Source organism: Ctenopharyngodon idella, chromosome 7 (genome assembly GCF_019924925.1).
Source record: "Ctenopharyngodon idella isolate HZGC_01 chromosome 7, HZGC01, whole genome shotgun sequence".
Classification (NCBI taxonomy): Eukaryota; Metazoa; Chordata; class Actinopteri; order Cypriniformes; family Xenocyprididae; genus Ctenopharyngodon; species Ctenopharyngodon idella.
The window spans coordinates 30,961,575-30,982,651 of record NC_067226.1 but is presented as its reverse complement, the minus strand read 5'-3'; the positions used below and the strand labels follow the sequence as shown (position 1 = coordinate 30,982,651).

Here is a 21,077-nt window from a genome sequence, read left to right as displayed (position 1 = left end):
TTAATGCCTCCTTGCTGAATTATCCATCCATAATCATTTACCATAAATCGATAAATCCATATTGATGGCCCATTTTGCCAGTGGTGAAGTACCCCTTTAACCTTTTTTTGGCAGCAGTTTTTATAAAACTATTCATTATGGGACTGCCAATGGATACATGCAATGCTGCCTTGCGTTTACAATGCCTTAACACAGTGGTGAGTGTTTGACAAAGTATTATATTGGTATTTGTAATACTGGCCTTGAAATCTAGAAAGCTGAACTTGAAATCACACAGTATCACCCATCACTAATAAACAGAACTTACAGAACTTGCTGTACTTTGCACTTTCAGGAAACCATGGCAATCAATCTTTAAAATTCACTCTAAAATATCTTTCATATGTGCTCCTCATTACAGAGTCCCTCTGAAAAGTGTTTTCTAGTCTCTGCGGGTTCTGGCACTCTAGTTAAGATCTGCTCTTGATAATGTCCCCAGTGCCAGGTCAGTGCCAGCTACAAACACCAGCCTGTGCCAAATGTCTTATAAGCTCCACTCAGCAGGCCAGCATGAGGTAGATATCATGCTGACAGAACCTGAGACCAGCTGCAGTAGTCTTAATCATACTTAAAGTCAACATGACATAAAATCTGTCCCAATTTACTTTTCTATTACATGTTCTCATTTTATTGTGACTGATTAATCAAAATATTGCTGTGTATATTATAAATGATTTTTCCGTGCACATCATTTTTTTTTAATTCATGTGCGTCGTATCAAAATAACTTCCTCTCCATCTTGCAGCGACATCTCTTTTCTTTTCTGATGACGTGTTTACTGGCGCGAGGGCAGGACAACCTGTCACTCACATAAGATCCACCAATAGCCTTGAAATGATGCCTTTATGATGCCTTGAAACATTGCAGCTCATGTGGTTTTCCAACAGAGCCTACGAATGCAAGTTTAATCACAATAACAAGCTCCTCACTCCTAGAAAATTTCAAGATATTTATAGATGTCACTGTTGCCTCAACATTCCCAGGAAAATACCATCATTATACTTTCCATATTTAGATACCTGTCATAGTATGATTTCAGAGAGCGTATCCCGAGGAATAGAGATACGTAAATATGAAAAATGATAAAAAATACAAAAAATGGATAGATGCACATTCAACAGTCTGAACAGTAAGAGATTTATTAGAATATGACTCCAGTTACACTTGATTCACACAATGCGCTTTGAACCTGAAATTATTTACAGGGTTCTACAGCGTGCTACTACACACAGTTCCTTTGTCGAAGGTGAGGTCACCGGACATTCAGCCAATCAAAGAAAAGGTCACATTCAAATGCCCTAATTACTGATCAGGTCAATTAAAGGAATAGTTAACCCAAACGTGACAATTCAAGTCATTATTTACTTGCCATCATGCTGTTCCAAACCCTTATGCTGTTTTTTTTTTTTTTCCTGGAACACAAAAGAAGAGATTTTGATAATCTGTGATTCAGTGATTTTTAGTTCCCTTTTGAGGGAACTCATGCTGCATCATGGTATTGATGCTTTGTGAATGCCTCTGCATGATTGCGTCTAAAGAAAATGTGTGAAATCTGTCCAGTGGTGAACAATGTCACAGGCGGGATGACGCCATAACCAGGAAAGCATAAAAGCACACCTGGAATGACCAGGCATTAACTTCTGTACAAAAAACATGGTTAAAGAGGTGTGACGGGCCACAGATGTGTCTTTCCGGGCCACCAAGGAGATGGCCAGAGCCATCGGTCCTTCTATGGCAGCCCTTGTGGCCGTAGAGAGGCATCTCTGGTTAAATTTTTCCGATATTAAAGAGAACGATAAAATGTTTCTCATGGACCCTCTGCTCTCTCCTCCTGGCCTCTTTGGTGACACAATGAATCCGGTCATCAAAAGAGGTTTCAGGAGGCAAAAAGCAGACGGAAGCGTTCAAACGTTACCTCCCTCACCAGGCTCAGGTCTCTGGAGCTGCTGGGCGGGAGCCGTTGAATAGCTCCTCATATAGGGTCGGGACGGCACTCTCAGATGAAGCCTCCTAAGCAGAAGATGGACCTGAGAACCGTCATTCTCGCATAGAAGGCTTCGGCAAAGAAGCTGCCACTGGGATGCTCGCATCCTCCAAGGAGGATATTAGAGCAGTCAGTTCAGTTGTTCCCTGCTCATTCACTTCAGGGCACCATGGTGACTTCTCAGATTACACCAGAGGCCAGTCTCGAGAGACTGGTTCCCTTAGTAGACCATCTGGCAGTGTGGGAACTTCTGTCAAATGTGTCACAATAGGTCCTGCAGATTGAGATGATGGCTGTCTTTCTAGAATTGAAGCATTTCCTCCCAGACCTAAGGGGCCATAATGTGCTAGTTCGGACAGACAACACATCGGCGGTCTCTTATATAAATCATCAGGGGGTCTGCGGTTGCGCCCACTTTTACAAACTGGCACATCAGATCCTCCTGTGGTCTCAGGAAAGGCTCTCCCTGAGAGCAGTCTACATTCCTGGGTACCAAAATCAGGGAGCAGACATCCTGTCAGGGAGCAGACATCCCGCTGGGATTGGATGCCATGGTGCCCACATGGCAGAGGCTATGTCTGTATGCTTTTCCCTCAATTGGTCTGCCGCCGGGAGTTCTGGAGAGAGTCCGCAGGGACGGGGTCCATCTGTTACTAGTAGCCTCGTTCTGTGTGGTTCTGTGACCTTGTGTCCCTCCTCGATGGCTCTCCGTGGGAGATTCTGGTCAGGAGGGACCTTCTGTCTCAGGCAGGGGGCTCAATCCTTCACCCCCACCCAGAATTGTGGAAGCTGTGGGTTTGGTCTTTGAGGGGGCCCAACTCCTACAATCCAGCCTCTCAACTGAGGTTGTTGGGATCATATTTCACTCCAGAGCTCCTTCCACGAGGAAGCTGTATGCCTTGAAGTGGTGCAGAAATCGACAGTGGGATCCAGTTAACTGCCCGGTTGGTACAGTGCTGGAGTTCCTGCAGGATCGGTTTTCCGCAGGGTTATCCTCTTCCACTCTGAAGGGGTATTTGGCGGCCATAGCTACTTACTATGTGCCTTTGGGTGGTGAATCCCTGGGAAGAAACCCACTGGTGACACATTTCCTCCGAGATGCCTTGAGGCTGTGGTCTGCAAGCCGCACTAGAGTACCAGCCTGGGGCTTGGCCATTGTGCTAGAAGGTCTGTCTACGGCTCCCTTTGAGCCTACTGAGTTTGTTCCAGAAAAGTTTCTGACCCTGAAAAAAGTAATTCTAGCCGTTACGTCTCTTAAGAGAGTGGGAGACCTCCGGGCCATGTCGGTGTCCCCTATGTGTCTTGAATTTGCACCGGGGATGGTTAAGGTATTCTTATACCCTAGACCAATCTATGAGCCTAACATGCCTACCAATGTGCCACGGCCTATAATTTTCAGAGATTAGGACCGGGAAAAGCTGAACCTTGTGTGTCCAGTGAGAGCACTGGGACACTGTTCCTGTGGAGGAAAACTGATTAGTTATTTGTGTGCTTTGGTTCACATAAGGGAAGACGTCCGGCATCCAAGCATACACTAAACAAATGGATAGTTAAGGCTATCTCTCTTGCTTATGAGGTCTCTGGTCAGCCCTCACCTTTGGCTGTCAGAGCTTATTTGACTAGGAGTATGGTGGCCTCTAAGGCCTTATTGTCAGGGGTATCCCTTCAAGATGTTCTCCTTCTCTGCTCACATTTGTAAGATTTTATGATTTGGACTTGGGCTCTGCACCAGGTTCACAGGTGCTTTTGTTTTAAGGTGTGCTTGCAGTATTTACACAGACGCACTTGTAAGCATAGTGGTTTGGGTATTATCGTTCCCAAAGCATCAATACCGTGATGCAGTGTGAATTCCCTTGAAAGGGAACATCTAGGGTTACGACTGAGAAGGGAACAAGACGCTACATCTTCCTGCCTACTTCCTTAATCCCTGTGATCGACTAGCTTTGGCTCAGTAGAAGCTAACACCGGTCATTCCGGATGTGCTTTTATGATTTCCTGGTCATGACGTCACCCCGCCTGTGATGTCCTGTTTTGCCATTGAACTGATTTCACACTTGTGCTTCAGATGCAATCACGCAGAGGCGTTCCCAAAGCATCAATACCATGACACAGCATCTCGTTCCCTTGTCAGGGAGTCAAGGTTACAGTCATAGCCCGAGACGTGCTCCCTAAACAATGCTATCATATCACTTCAGAATTAAAATATCAGTATACGGGTTTGGATTGACATGAGGTGAGTAAATAAATGACAGAAACATCCTTATTTGGTGAATTACCCACATAAGTCTCTGAGCATAACATTGCAAAACTACAGTGGTAATAGGGATATAAATGTGTATATTTTGAAATCTGTTCATTGTCAAAAACAATGCTGTTGCAGTACTCTCAAGAACAATCAAAAGTATTAGTTGTAAATTCCCACACATAGAATGCATTATTCTATTAATGTCATTCTTATGTGCAAATTAAATTTCTCTTATAGATGAAGTGTGTAATTTCTATGGCACTAGTGGTACCAAGCAGGTTTCCCAAACACTCCTATGACCCCTTTTGCACTTTTCAGTGCAATCAATCTACAAATTATTTACTTCTGGTTCTACTTAATATAGGATAAAAGTATAGTAACAGAAAAAAAAAATTACACACTCCACCTTTAAATTTAATGGACCCTATTTCAACAGACTATAAAGAAAGACCATTGATTTTTGAAGGGGTACAAGAAATGCACCGTTATACTGTTAGCATACAGAAGTCATAGAGCGCTGCAGTGATGATGTATTTTGTGTGCCAACCCAGGAGTTAGTACTTTCCCATTGGCTTTTGGATTACTGCAGAAAATAAGCTCTGTGACCAACAAAATTTTATAATTCTTACAAATGTTGTTCAAAGTAATCTTGAACACAACTTTTAGGAATTTTGAAGACTAAATACAATCGTCAGAAATAAAAAGCTAAACTTAGGCCATAAACGAACTACACCACGGTCGCAAGACTTCAACGTCACGTCACCACCATTAAGCTTCCAACAACTCTTCCAGTCTTAAAAATTGGAAAGTCTGAGTTAGAAGAATTTGCAGGAGCGTGATTATAAACACAATAAGGCTGTAAAAGAGGACTAGTGAGTAGATGAGTTTACCTGTTTGGCATGATGTTTAATCATCCTGACAACCTCTATAGGTTAACCACTTATTATCAGCCACACTTTTCAAGACACATGAAAGCTTAAAAAACACAAGTAGGGTATTACAGATGTATTTTATGTCGTAGAATAAAATGTGAAAATATTTTGAGCTTCTGTTAACCACAGACCTTATTTCAGGCCTTTAACCAAAAACCCATTTAAAAAACCTACTGACTTTAAGATGATGGAACCAGAAGTGCAAAAAATGTAAACTCATTTCTGGGTTTTAGGACTCATTCCTGCAGCACTCTATCTTTATGACATTCACAGATTTGTGATAAAAGAAAAACTTGCACATATCAGTTGGCACAATATTTTTCTGTTTTTGTTCAGGATTTGTTCCAAAAACTAGTGAGCTGATTACATAGACAACTGGTTACGAAGCATTTACAGATGAACTAGATCAGTCACTAAGGTTCTATTTCAGTTAGGATGCTGCCTTTGAAGGTAGCTGCCTATGTAGGCGGTAGACAAGCAAGGCAGCTCATTAGTTTTGGAACAGTATAATAGCGGAAATTTTGTTTCTGACTAACAAGCATTTTTGACTCATGGTCCTACAGCTTGACTTCTCAGAAGTATCACTCCTACTATGACTGTAAAAAGTGTCAAAAGTGAACATTATTAAGGGAAGTTCACAGTTTTTGTTGTCAGGTCCAATTTTCAATGCTTAAAACATCTGTCTGATAAATAAGTGCAAGAAAAACATTCGACTTTCAGAGAAAAACTGAGCTAGTTGAAAGTGATTTGGCAATTCAAGTATATTACAATTAGTTATGATATAACAAGGCAAAAAATTATGACAATCAAAGAGAAAGCAGCTATGTGATATAGTTGATTTTGAAGTGCTGTATTGGCACATTAATGCAGAGCAAATCCAAAGGAAATAAAGTCACATGTCAATAAACATCATTAATAGAGTAATTTTACTGTCTTCACAATCAAAACCCTCACATTAAGGAATAATTCACCAAAAATTTTTATAATTCTGTCATTATTTTCAATTTTTGGGTGAACTATTCAGTTCAGTGGTGTGGATGTGGTTTCATTGAATGCAAACATGAATTATATTTGAGCTATCTGAATATATATGTATTCCTTATAAAAAGGCATTGCACAAGCCCAAACATTCGAGTGATCTCCAAAGATAAATCCAACTCATTCTTTAAAACATTCTGTCGGTGTAGTCATCGAAAAATAACTCTCGTTAAAATTCTCATAATCATAGTAAAGTAAAAAATAGAACGAGCTTAAACATAAAGCTTTCCCTTTAGTTTCTATTGCAATACCAGGAAAAAAAAAACATACATAAAACGTATTGGTATATTATATACTTTGGACTATAAAACAAGGGTGCATCTCTGAGCCTTTAAGCAAGGCCATCTACTACATAAATAATTTATTAAAGTTATAAATATTGACTACTGGAAATAAAAAAGACAAACGTCAAATTGCAATCCTTAACTCTTTGTTGTGATATATTTCGATTGACATTCCAAGAAAGTCTAAGGCCGGTGGCTGAAATCAGACATAATTACAGACCTCCACAAATGAAGTCCCATGTTTGTCCCAGCGTCTGTGCAACGCCAGTAAAGAATACAGTGATACAAACACCATCTGACAGAAAAAAACAGATAGAAACCTCAAGACTTCATGGTGCAAATGGGCACTACGATGACCAGTATCACAGTGCAGGCGGCCGCAGCGATCAGCGCTCCAATTTTACACGCCTTTGCTCTGCGAAACTCCGCCTCCTTGCGCTTCAGCAGCGAATCATAGCCTGGCGTGTAGATGTCCTCCATCCAGTACTCCAGATTGTTGGGGTTGAGTGACTCCTGGACCTGCAGGGGAACAGAAAAAGTGAGAGGTTCTGCAGAAGGAAAGCGTCTGTGTGGAGCAGACCGTGATTGTGCCGAGGTTTCGGCTGTGAAATGACGGCTGTGGAAGATGAATGGAGCTCTTGTCCACTCGGCACACTAACTGCAGACAGATTACTGAAGCAACACATTCTGTCGAGATGGAATTTTTCATCAAATTGCCATTTTAATTGAATATATGGTGAGCGAGTGAGGGGGAAATGAGAAAGAGGAATCACGGCACACAGTTCAGGGTGAGAAAGAGATGTTCAGGTACGACAGCAAGGAAAATGGAAACAGTCAGACAAAAATAGTCAAACCAGCTGAAGGGGGCAAAACAACATTTGAACATTTTCTGAACAATTTCTGAGTGGTGCTTGTCTGTGTATAACGCACCATCATGATGCTATTTGGGTGGTTGTCATTACATTGCCATTTGGTTGCTAAGTTGTTCTGATTTTAGAGTGTTATAGTTGCAATGGTGTTCCATTAAGTTGCTAGGGTGTTGCTAGCAAAGTTGTACGGCATTCAGAGCTGAAATGAGGTAGTAAACAGGATGCAGTATTGCAATTCAAATTTGAATGTAATAAAGCAAAATTAAAGGATTAGTTCACTTTTAAGTGAAAATTACCCCAAGCTTTACTCACCCTCAAGCCATCCTAGGTGTATATGACTTTCTTCTTTCTGATGAACACAGTCGGCTTGAGGGTGAGTAAAGCTTGGGGTAATTTTCATTTGAAAGGGAATTAAACCTTTAAGTAAATTAAAATTCCTCCCCAAAAAATAATATTTTTAAGATTTAGGTTCCGATGGATGGATGGATGGATGGATGGATGGACTGATTGATTGATTGATTGATTGATTGATAGATGAGCAAGAAGTTGTACAAAAATGATACGCTGTAAATGACAGAGTATTTTGAAAGCTTACTGCAGGTCTGCAATTAGAATAAAGCTAAATATAGAGTAATTTCAGGGATCAACAGATATATTTCCATCAATGTTTTCATCTGTTTTTCAGCAACAGCATTTCAGTAGCAGTTAGCAGCTCTACCTCACCTCATACTCAAATAACCACAATTAAGCTGTAAAAAGAATATATAACTAACTAAATAAATATATAAATATAAAGATAATAAATATAAATGTATAAATATAAATTATATAATATAATACAAATGTATAAATTAAATAAATAATAATGTTACTTAAAGGTTTAGTTCACCCAAAAATGAAAATAATGCCATTTATTACTCACCCTCATGTCGTTCTACACCCGTAAGACCTTCGTTAATCTTTAGAACACAAATTAAGATATTTTGATTAAATCCGATGGCTCAGTGAGGCCTGCATTCAAAGCAATGACATTTCCTCTCTCAAGATCCATAAAGGTACTAAAAACCTATTTAAAACAGTTCATGCGAGTTCAGTAGTTCTAACTTAATATTATAAAGCGACGAGAATATTTTTGTGCGCCAAAAAAACAAAATAACGACTTTTCAACAATATAGTGATGGGCCGATTTCAAAACACTGCTTTGGAGCTTTACGAATCGAATCAGCCAAAGTCACGTGATTTCAGCAGTTTAGCCGTTTGATAGGAGATCCGAGTCACTGATTCGATTCGTAAAGCTCCAAAGCAGTGTTTTGAAATCGGCCCATCACTATATTGCTGAAAAGTCGTTATTTAGTTTTTTTGGCGCACAAAAAGTATTCTCGTCGCTTTATAATATTAAGGTAGAACCGCTGAACTCACATGAACTGTTTCAAATATGTTTTAATACCTTTATGGATCTTGAGAGAGGAAATGTCATTGCTTTGATCGGATTTAATCAAAATATCTTAATTTGTGTTCTGAAGATAAATGAAGGCCTTACGGGTGTAGAACGACATGAGGGTGAGTAATAAATGACATTATTTTCGTTTTTGGGTGAACTAACCCTTTAATATTTTTATATCAATCATTACAGGTATTTACTAATTTCTACAAGTATTTATAAAAAATACCTGTAATATACACTGAGACATGACCATGTAGAAAAAAAGAAGAAAAAAAAAGTCTTGAACCAGAAAAAGCTGATCTTCCACCTTGTCCAGGATGGTCTGCTGGTTGGTTTTGGGCACATTTCACCAGGTCAGACTGGGAGACCAACCAGCTAAGACCAACTTAGACTGAAGATTAGTCTAAGCAATATGGCATTATAAGACATCCATCTAATGTCAAGAGTACATGCTCTGCCACCGCTGTGACAATGATGCCATTTTCAATGCCCCTAATAACTGTTCTCCAGGGACTTTTGCACCCAAAGCGTGTTAAATGTTGCCATTTTTCACATGTGGATCGCTTCTGAATATCAGATGTCATTAATTTCAGCAATGACTGGCAGGAGGATGCTGTCACTGATGACACTTTCCTCCGCTACACTGAGCGTGTATTTAACTTCATGCACACTGAAGGTATTAGCCGTCTCTGTCTCCAATAAGCTCAGAGTAATCTTCTATCAATACCAGCAGTGAGCAAGAAAGATAATCCGATTTTCTCCTGTGAAAAAAACCCCCTCACAATTTCATATTGAAGAGAAATAGCAATCATGAGTTTTAAAGGTGATCAAATTTGCTGTTTTTTGTATCTTGTAATCGACTGCTAATGTGTAATTGCAACCTGATCATTTACTAAAAATCATTTCAGTTCCATTTTTGATATTAAATCATTATAGACAGAAAAAAAATGTGCACAAGCCATAATAAAATATGACATTATACAGATAATAAATTCAAGTCTCAACATTAAAACTACCATTTAATGTTAATATTAAATGTTAATTAAGTTAACATTGTCTATTTTCTCAAAACAAAATCAGTGATCTAGAGACTAATTAAACCATAACAGAGCTGGCTTGTAAAGTTCCAGGGAATAAACACTACTGTTAGTTTGGAAATAATGCATTTTTAAAGATGAATGCTTAACAGTACACAACTCTCCTGTGAGAAACACGTGATTAATTGTCTTATAAATCTCCCTCTCGGTAATTGCTATGGCAACAGAACTTCTTCTTCAAGTCACCTAATGGACTGTTCACACATGACGCTTTCTTGTGTTCAGACTGCACTGGTTTTCAATTGATGGTCCATGTGTTACACACATGACAGATTTTTTTTTTTTCTTCCCAGCTCATAAATATTATATGCAGAACACAAAGGAGAAAGGGTGCTTTCACATTTGGTTCAATTGCCTGGTCCGAACCCAAGTTCGATTGCTCCCCCCTCCCCTGCCCCGTTGGATTGTGTCCACATTATATTATTTGGGTCCGAACCACAGTGCATTTGCGTCTTCAAAGCAGCAGCTGTTTACCCATTGCTTGGTAATGAGGACAGAGGAGAAGGTGGCAAAATGCATAGCGTTGGTTTTGTTTTCAAAGTGCGAACAGATTCCGGACATAACGGCACTTGCCTCTATCTGCTGCAAATGTACCGTTCTAAAAACTGTGGGAGTACATTTCTGCTACAAGGCAAGCTGAAATGAGACATACATTCCCTCTGCTTGCAGTGTGTCAGTCATGCTTGTCAGGAAAGTGAGTGAGAACACACAAAAACACAAACGCTGCATCCAAAATTGCATACTGTCTGAGTAGGTACTACATTTGAATTTGAATTTACTTCGCGACCGTTAAAAAAGTATGTTCTATATACACTGCTTGAAAAAATTAAAGGAACACTTTGAAAACTCATCAGATCTCAATGGGAAAAAAATATGATGGATGGATATCTATACTGATATGGACTGGGTAATGTGTTAGGAACGAAAGGATGCCACATCGTTTGATGGAAATGAAAATTATCAACCTACAGAGGACTGAATTCAAAGACACCCCGAAAATCAAAGTGGAAATGGTACTCAGTAGTTTGTATGGCCCCCACATGCTTGTATGCATGCCTGACAACATCGGGGCATTGCTCCTAATGAGACAACGGATGGTGTCCTGGGGTATTTCCTCCCAGATCTGGTCCCGGGCATCACTGAGCTCCTGGACAGTCTGAGGTGCAACCTTGCGGTGTCGGATGGACCGAAACATAATGTCCCAGAGGTGTTATATTGGATTTAGGTCAGGCAAGCGTGGGGGCCATTCAATGGTATCAATTCCTTCATCCTCCAGGAACTGCCTGCATACTCTCACCACATGAGGCCGGGCATTGTCGTGCACCAGGAGGAACCCAGGACTCACTGCACCAGCGTAGGGTCTGACAATGGGTCCAAGGATTTCATCCCGATACCTAATGGCAGTCAGGGTGCCATTGTCTAGCCTGTAGAGGTCTGTGCGTCCCTCCATGGATATACCTCCCCAGACCATCACTGACCCACCACCAAACCAGTCATGCTGAACGATGTTACAGGCAGCATAACATTCTCCACGGCTTCTCCAGACCCTTTCACGTCTGTCACGTGCTCAGGGTGAACCTGCTCTGTGGCGGACCTGCCAATTCTGGTGTTCAATGGCAAATGCCAATTTGAGCTCCACAGTGCCGGGCAGTGAGGCACAGGGCCCACTAGAGGATGTTGGGCCCTCAGGCCACCCTCATGAAGTCTGTTTCTGATTGTTTGGTCAGAGACATTCACACTAATGGCCTGCTGGAGGTCATTTTGTAGGGCTCTGGCAGTGCTCATCCTGTTCCTCCTTGCACAAAGGAGCAGATACCGGTCCTGCTGATGGGTTAAGGACCTTCTACGGCCCTGTCCAACTCTCCTAGAGTAACTGCCTGTCTCCTGGAATCTCCTCCATGCTCTTGAGACTGTGCTGGGAGACACAGCAAACCTTCTGGCAATGGCACGTATTGATGTGCCATCCTGTAGGAGTTGGACTGCCTGTGCAACCTCTGTAGGGTTCAGGTATCACCTCATGCTACCAGTAGTGACACTGACCCTAGCCAAATGCAAAACTAGTGAAAAACAGTCAGAAAAGATGAGTAGGGAAAAAACGTCAGTGGCCTCCACCTGTAAAACCATTCCTGTTTTGGGGGTTGTCTCATTGTTGCCCATCTAGTGCACCTGTTGTTAATTTCATTAACATCAAAGCAGCTGAAACTGATTAACAACCCCCTCTGCCTCATGGGATAGTAAAGTGTCCATCGAATGCACACTTCAGAATCTTGCCTGAAGTAGTACAGTAGGTCATCGGGAGACTTTTCGCCTACTGCATTTCAAATACTATACATTCAGACTTACTACTCTTTTGGCGTACTGTTTTTCACATACTATCGGTAGGGGTGTAACGGTACACAGAAGTCACGGTTTGGTACATACCTCAGTTGTGGGTCACGTTTCGGTACGATTTCAGTACAATAAGAAAACTGGTCACACTTTAGTTTAGGGTCCAATTCTCACTATTCACTAACTACTGTATTAACTATGACCGTTGCCTCAATAAACTCCTAATTACTGCATATTAATAGTAAGTAAGGTAGTTGTTAAGTTTAGGTATTGGGTAGGATTATGTGATGTAGAATATGGTCATGCAGAATAAGGCATTAATATGTGTTTTATAACACCAATAATAATTTTTAATACCAATAAACAGCCAAATTTCCTAGTAATATGCATGCTAATAAGCAACTTAGGTAACACTTTAGAATAGGGAACATGTATTCACTATTAACTACGACTTTTCCCTCAATAAACTCCTAATTTACTGCGTATTAATAGTTAGTAAGGTAGTTGTTAAGTTTAGGTATTGGGTAGGATTAAGAATGTAGAATAAGGTCATGCAGAATAAGGCATTAATATGTTCTTAATAATTACTAATAAGCAGCTAATATTCTAGTAATATGCATGCTAATAAGCAACTAGTTAAAATACCCTAAAATAAAGTGTTACCGCAACTTGTTAATAGTGAGAATTGGACCCTAAACTAAAAGGAACAAATCCACAATGCTAGGTTTCTTTTAATTTATTTAGAACAAACAGTTTGTTCCACCTAGTGGCATTTAGTCCCCTAGTTGGTACTGTAAAGCCTCCTATAGTTTATTAAGCAATGAGCAGTAAACAGAATGCACTCTTGCATAGGTCATATTTTTTTGTAGGGCTGATAAAAAACAAAAGGTATTTGGTCACAATCAGCTACAAAACTGAAAAGCATCTTGTGTTATAAAAGTACAAAATAAATAGAATAATGAAAAATAAAACTTGTGCATTAGGAGTGTTACAATTTGCTCCACTTAAACTATATTTAAACATTCAAAGCTTAAGCCCAACCCTCATATACTTAATTTTCCGCTCAGTTTCGCACACAGATGAGCGTCCACAAGCGCAGGAAGATGAATTTGACGAGTGCACACTATCTAGTGGACTAGTAGTCATTCGTGTATGCTGTTCTTCTTCTGCTCTTTTTCCTGTTGTGGCGGTTAGCAAACACTGTTGCATTACCGCACGCGCCCCCTTCTGGATTGGAACGTGGATCACCTGTGACTGACTGTATTCGTCGTCTAAGTGCATGAACCGAACCGTGACGTCCATACTGTAAGGTTCGAGACGAATACATGTACCATTACACCCCTACTATATGATGAGCGACAGTTTTATCAAACACATATGTCATTGATAGCGGTTCACTCCAGCAATTCAGTACGACTGCATTCATATCAGCAGCAAACCGTATTGGATTTCACACGAACCGTACCCCAGACCACCCTTTTTATGAGGACTTGGGTACAGTTCGCGGGTACGCACCTGAGTTTGGGAAAACAGTGCTCACACCATCCAAACGAACTGAACTCCGACTTAAATCGAACCCGGGAGGTGAGCACACCGAAAATGCTAGTGCGAAAGCAACCTAATAGGTAGATATTATTAATATTTTTTTAATGCAGGTGAGATTCAGATACAATTTGAAATCAGATTGATAAATGTTTTTGTAATGCTTATAACAATATACAATATGTGGCAAACATATTGCACAAACAAAAAAACATATAGCAAACAAAACAGAAATTTAAATAATTTCAGGTGACAAGATCATCAGAAAAATGTAGGACAGATAAAAAAGAAATGGCTGATTGAAAATGCAAATGAATGCAAATCATTTTAATTACCTCATGTTACATTTTTTGTTCAATTGCATCCTTGCTGCACAAATCCAGAAAACTCTTTGTTTTGTCAAGGTTCGAATGTGCTGTGCTGGGTCACTAAGAATCACTGGTACGTGGCATTGCTTGAGCTACGTTCTGTCTTTTTGACATTTTCTGTCTGTTTTCTGCTCCTCTCATGCTATGGTTGGGTAAGCAGGCCTTCAGAAAACCTACAGCCTTTGCAAATGGGCAAAAAGAGAGAAACACCACCCCTGGTTTTAGCCAGTTTTCCATGCACTGGGGGTGAACATGTAATAGATTTGATGCAAAGATGTAGGGCACATTTCACATCCTGCTGCAGACGTTGCACAAGCCACTGAAGAGGTCAGCGATTTCCTTTTCTGTTCCATCTTTTTTATTTTGTTCTCACACACACACAGAACAAGAACAGCTAGTTTTAAAGCCATCATTTGCTTTTGTCCATTTAAAACCAATATCCCTCTGGAGAGAGTCAATAAAATAGAGCATAGATTATGGTATTGTATGAAAGAAGCTTGCTGAGTGCTGTCTCCTACACCTAAAGCCTTTTTATTGTGAGCCCTCCTCTATCAATAGCATGCGATTATATCTGGAGATAGCAAAGACAGATAAACATCGTCTGAAACAGACAACCATAAGCCTTAATCTAAAACAAGTGCACAACAGAAGGTTTTAAAGTCAACATGAATCAAAATGGACCCTTTTTACTTTCTTAATACACGTTCCTGGTCTTTGTAGCCTTTTATCAAAGCACAAAATAAAATTAATTAAATAAACTTTCAACTTTCTACCACTTTTTCTTGTTTATTCTAGTATGTAACTTTTTACTTTTATGAGAAGTACAGTATGATTCATTTTTCTGAATCTTTTGTTCATGTCAACCCACATTTCAGTGATTCCTTTATGTCTCATCACGGCATATTACATGCCTTTCATTCTCTCTAAAATGTTCCAAGTTGTATGTACACACAAATTATGTTTATGGCCTTTTTGTTTTCAATCACATGACTGGAGCGGAGACCTGGAGGGCAAAACATCCACAGACCTGCAGCACATGCCTGTTAATTTTCCATCTTAAAAAATATGTCAGCAAAATGCAAGTTTTGGGCAAGTGTGATCCAATCCACATACAGCACCTACTGCGGTTTTTCAATCACTAAAAACAGCGGGACATTCTACAATGCTTAACTTGAAAAAGTTCACCCAAATATGAAAATTACCCCATGATTTATTTACCCTCAAGCCATCCTAGGTGTATATGACTTTCTTCTTTCAGACAAACACAATCGGAGTTATTTTAAATAATGTCCTGGCTTTTCTGAGCTTTATAATGGCAGTAAATAGAGGATGGATTTTAAAGCCCAAAAAAGTGCATCCATCCATCATAAAAGATAACCACACGGCTTAATAAAGGCCTTCTGAAGCGAAGCAATGCATTTGTGTAAGAAAAATATCCATATTTTAAACTTTAAAAACTAAAATAACTAGCTTCAGATAGACGGCCGTATGCATCGATTTACAGTGAAAGAAGTAAAGAAGGCGGGGCTTACTGTTCACTAAAGATGAGTGCAGATTACAACGCGATGTTTTAGATTTTACAGTGTAATATTTAAGAGTGCGTAATAAGATGCAAGTAGCTAAACATTTAATATTTGACAACTGTTTTACGATAGATATTTCAACGACCCACAGTAATATACAGTGATGCAAACTACAGTATGAGTAAAATACTTTTAAATAAAGCACTTTTAAAATCAGTTACTCTAAGACTTTTACTCAAGTCGTATTGGAATTGGTGATTTTTAACTTGTAATGGAGTCAATTTCACTGTAAAGTATCTGTACTTTACTAGTATGGTTTCCAGGTACTCTTTAGGTTCTTTTGTGGAAAAACGCTTAATGAGAAACTGTGTGTTGCATTTATAATTGGGGTTCATTTGCTTGCCTGTACATAGTATGCATCATTAATAAGGTGTATACTGAATTTAGTCTTTTATTATCACTGTCTTACTACATTAGTACTTAGTACCAACCAGGTAAAAATGACTGGCAGGTAATGGAGGAAAGCCTTGTTTTGCCCTCAAGGTAGGCGTTCCTTTAAGTGTGTGATGTCACATGAAAACTATGTATTAAACAATACTAAATCTCCTTAACATAATCCACCTAAAAAAATTTTTTTTTATGTTTTAATTACATTGTAAAATTGTAAACAAACTTCCTTATTTTTATTGATTCTCTGATAAGTGAGTCAGTGAACTGTTGAAGATCTCAGACTGATTCAGTCCAATTTGTGAACGAATTTGTGAATGAATCTTTCAAAAAACAAAACAAAAGAAGTTTAGTGGAATTTACGACTATAGTTATCTAACGATGCTTTCGGGAAACATACCCCAGATCTATCAAATTCGTGAATAATTCATTCACAATATTTTTGTAAACAAAAACAAATGATTCATTAAAAAGATCGTCTCAAAAGAACAATTTGTTTACGAATCGGATCATGAACTCGCATAAACGCGCCATATACCTGAACATTTGGAATGAATTATTAAGATTTAAAGTTTGTCTGTAAAGTACAAAAAGCCATTGGCTTTATAAAACATTATTTAATGCATGATTAATCGGAAGTTAATTCTATGTGGATTTCGTGTTATTTTTCAAAGACCTACTTAGTCTACCTCAAGATGCTTTTTCAGATTAGATGTTGAATCCTTTGAAGCCGATATAAGTTTTGTTGCAGGTAGCTTGCATTGCACTGTGATATTACGTCCTTTTTAATGTTTATAAGTAAAACTGTCTTTGAAATTCCATGAGAGAAATGCAATATGCATTGTTTTCCCATTTTGTATGCACTCTGCAGGTTGCTAACTGATCTGTGCGTTTTTTTTTTTTTTAAACAGACAGATCCGGAGAATCATCAACAATTGCTTCGTTGTTTAAAAATCCTCAAACAGCTTGCGTTAATATTAAATGAAATATGACATTAAAATTCAAAGTAATCACTTTGGTAATCTAAAATACTTTTTGAATGTAACTGCAATTTGATTACCATTTATTTAAAATGTAACTGCAATGAAATACAGTTACTCAAATTTTGTATTTAAAATATACAAAATACAAAACGTTGTTACATGTATTTCGTTACTCCCCAGCCTTGTTTACCAGTATATCAGTGATTATATCAGTGATAATGCCATATGTACACCCAATTTGCAGTATATTGCTTTTTTTTTTGCTCGTTTTTTATTAATAAAATATCTTTATTGTAATTTCTTGTCATTTTATTGCAGCCAAGAATCCGCTCATAAAAAACATCGCATTTGAATTTGCATAATTTAATCTCCATTATTCACCTAAAAGATTTTATTTGTTTGTTTTAAAAAAATAAAATACTTAAAAAAAAAAAAAAAAAAGTCCTCTTGGACTGATTCAGTCCAAAATCATAAACAAATTGTTCAGTCTGGTTTGTTAAGAAATTGTCCATGTTATATAAACTGGATCAACTGATTCACTGAAATAATTGAAATCAAAAAAATTATTTGTTCACAAATCAGAAACCACTACCTTTTCACAATGCAATCAAGTCCATTCTACTGAACATCCAGTTTCACGCAGAAATACGTTAGATTCCAGGATTTGGTTGCAAACAGCATTTCATGTTGGCATGCAGTAATTGCATTGAGTCCCTGACTGTCAACAGGGAGTGATTTAAATAAGGATCATCAATATTTCACAGCACACAAGGTCACCTACTGCACTGAAGACCTAAAGACACACACCACCGGCATGTGGCAGAGAAGCATTGATTGAATAAAATCGAAGCCTCCATTCCCATGCGCCTCAGCCTTTGAAGCTAATCCCACAGACCGCCACACACAGCAAAGCCTCAATAAAACAGTGAAAAATCTACAAAATTGGCAAGGTTGCAATCACAGTGCAAAGCTCCTGAGGTCAGCTCTCACCTGCAGGTCCAAGGCACTGAGCTTGTTCTTGTCTCCTGAGTTGCGTTTGTACTCTTCAATGGTCCAGGAGGGCTGGGAACGCTTGGCGTCGGCGAGGCCGGTCAGGCGCAGGTCCGTATAGAGAGGACTGCCCTTCACATGAGACTTGACCGCGGGAGGGAAGTGGTGTGGGCTGAACACCTGCTCCACCAGGTAGGAGTCCTTGTGCGGCTTTGAGGAACGGTGGGCCTGGTGGGCGTCATACTGTCGATCTGTCTGTAGGGGAGAAATGGGAGGAAAGGTCACGGAGGAGGAAGAAATGATTCCCTTCAGTATTTTTGTCTTGTTTTCCAGTACAAATTTGGAAACATTCCTAAATCAAGATACATTTTTACTTGAGAATCAAAATGGTACACAATATTAAAGGGTAAGTTCATCCAAAAATGAAAATTCTGTCATTAATTACTCATTAATTACGTCGTTCCAAACCCGTAAGACTTCTGTTCATCTTCGGAACACCAATGAAGATATTTTTTATTGCAACTCACAAAGACCACTTTGACACTTCAAAAAGTTCATAAAAAACTAATCCATATGAATTGAGTGGTTTAGTACAAATTTTCTGAATAGACTCGATCACTTTACATGATTAACAGATTGAATTTAGACTTTTATTCACATATGAACATTAATCAACTCACACATTATTTGTGGTAAACGGAAGTTCAAGCAAGTTCCCTTGACGTGCGAGAACCAATGCAGTTTATTCTCGTGTTACGCAGCATGTTTGAGCTTCAGCAACAACCAATGAGGTTCATTCTTGTGTTACGCAGCACGTTTGAGCTTCAGCAAGAACCAATGTGGTTCATTCTTGTGTGACGCAGCACGTTTGAGCTTCTGCAAGAACCAATGAGGTTCATTCTCGTGTGTTACGCAGCACGTTTGAGCTTCAGCAAGAACCAATGAGGTTCATTCTTGTGTTACGCAGCACGTTTGAGTTTCAGCAAGAACCAATGAGGTTTATTCTCGTGTTACGCAGCACGTTTGAGCTTCAGCAACAACCAATGAGGTTCATTCTCGTGTTACGCAGCACGTTTGAGCTTCAGCAAGAACCAATGTGGTTCATTCTTGTGTTACGCAGCACGTTTGAGTTTCAGCAAGAACCAACGAGGTTCATTCTCGTGTTACGCAGCACGTTTGAGCTTCAGCAAGAACCAATGTGGTTCATTCTTGTGTTACGCAGCACGTTTGAGTTTCAGCAAGAACCAATGAGGTTCATTCTTGTGTTACGCAGCACGTTTGAGCTTCAGCAAGAACCAATGTGGTTCATTCTTGTGTGACGCAGCACGTTTGAGCTTCTGCAAGAACCAATGAGGTTCATTCTCGTGTGTTACGCAGCACGTTTGAGCTTCAGCAAGAACCAATGAGGTTCATTCTTGTGTTACGCAGCACGTTTGAGTTTCAGCAAGAACCAATGAGGTTTATTCTCGTGTTACGCAGCACGTTTGAGCTTCAGCAACAACCAATGAGGTTCATTCTCGTGTTACGCAGCACGTTTGAGCTTCTGCAAGAACCAATGAGGTTCATTCTCGTGTTACGCAGCACGTTTGAGCTTCTGCAAGAACCAATGAGGTTCATTCTCGTGTGTTACGCAGCACGTTTGAGCTTCTGCAAGAACCAATGAGGTTCATTCTCGTGTTACGCAGCACGTTTGAGCTTCAGCAAGAGGTTTGTTCTTTTGTCAAGCAGGTTTGGTTGAGCTTCTGTTTATGTTTGCTGATCAATGTTTATAAGTGAACAAAAGACTATATTTAATCTGTTATTTATGTAAAGTGATTGTGCCTCTTCAGAAAGTTTGGACTAAACTGCTCAATTCATATGGATTAGTTTTACGATCTCTTTATGAACTTTTTGAAGCGTCAAAGTGTCAGTTGTGTAGCTGTCAATAGAGGGACAGAAATCTCTCAGATTTCATCAAAAAGATCTTAATTTGTGTTACGAAGATGAATGAAAGTCTTACGGGTTTTGAACAACATGGGGGTGAATAAATGATGACAGAATTTTCATTTTTGGGTGAACTATCCCTTTAAGTCTTGTTTTCTAAATCTATCAAAATGAAGTGTTTTTTCTTTAAAAAAAAAAAATAAGGTAAGACAAAATAATCTTGTTTTCACTTTGAATTAATGTTATTTTTCTTTCCCCATTTGCAAACATTTTTCTTGTTTTAATATTAAACACTTAATTTTGAGAGATTTTTCAGAAAGTAAGACTTAATATCTTAAGTCATTTTGCTTCAAGTAAATGCATCTTGATTTATTTGCTGGAAAACAATACAAAATTCTAAGAAAGAAAATAATTGCACTGTTATCTCTTCTTCTGCTGATAAGGATGTTAGAAATCTTATTAAAACTGATAATACTGAACACATAAGACAAACAAAGAGGAGCATTTTAACTCTCTATTGAGAAATACTGCTCAATGAAATGTTCTTCTATGATACAAATGTAACAGAAATGGCTGGCAAATCTGTATGTATTTCAAAATGTCTGAATATAAAATTCATCCACATCCATGTTTTGACTGTGGTGTTTGCAAAGGCAAGCAACACTATTATTATTGAACAAACCCTTAGTGAACTGTATGTACACTATCATTCAAAAAGTCATTTTCTTCAGCAATTCAGATTTATTTGATTAGAAGGGAAAAAAATGAGCATATGAACACCAGGGGCAGATGCAAACACTGAATCAGCTATAAGTCTCAGCAAAAAGCATGCTGGCACTGCACGAGTCTAACTAGCAATATATACAGTGAAAGCTGGAAACTAAGTGCTGTGCTTATCAGGAACGACTGCAGTCTTGTTTGGGGAGTAGGAAATGTGTGATTGTCTCAGTCTTTAGACTATTATAAAGAATAATATCTGAGTCAGGAGCTTATTCCTGTCCGGAGGGAAACCAAAGTGCTGCAGCTTACAACGTGAAAAGA

The 21,077-nt window shown here is 39.0% G+C and overlaps 1 protein-coding gene across 2 annotated transcripts in view; it reads right to left on the bottom strand.

The window, feature by feature from the left end:
• Positions 1 to 1,159: 1,159 nt before the first annotated feature.
• The window catches only part of minar1 (membrane integral NOTCH2 associated receptor 1), a 37,211-nt gene continuing 17,293 nt past the window's right edge, over positions 1,160 to 21,077 (bottom strand). For both annotated transcript variants that reach the window (XM_051901549.1, XM_051901548.1), the window contains 2 exons: positions 18,114 to 18,368; positions 1,160 to 7,041 (listed from right to left, as the gene is read on the bottom strand). In XM_051901549.1, coding sequence (XP_051757509.1) covers positions 6,844 to 7,041; positions 18,114 to 18,368 — 453 coding nt within the window. In that variant the 3' untranslated portion in view covers positions 1,160 to 6,843. The remainder of the gene's footprint in view (positions 7,042 to 18,113; positions 18,369 to 21,077) is intronic.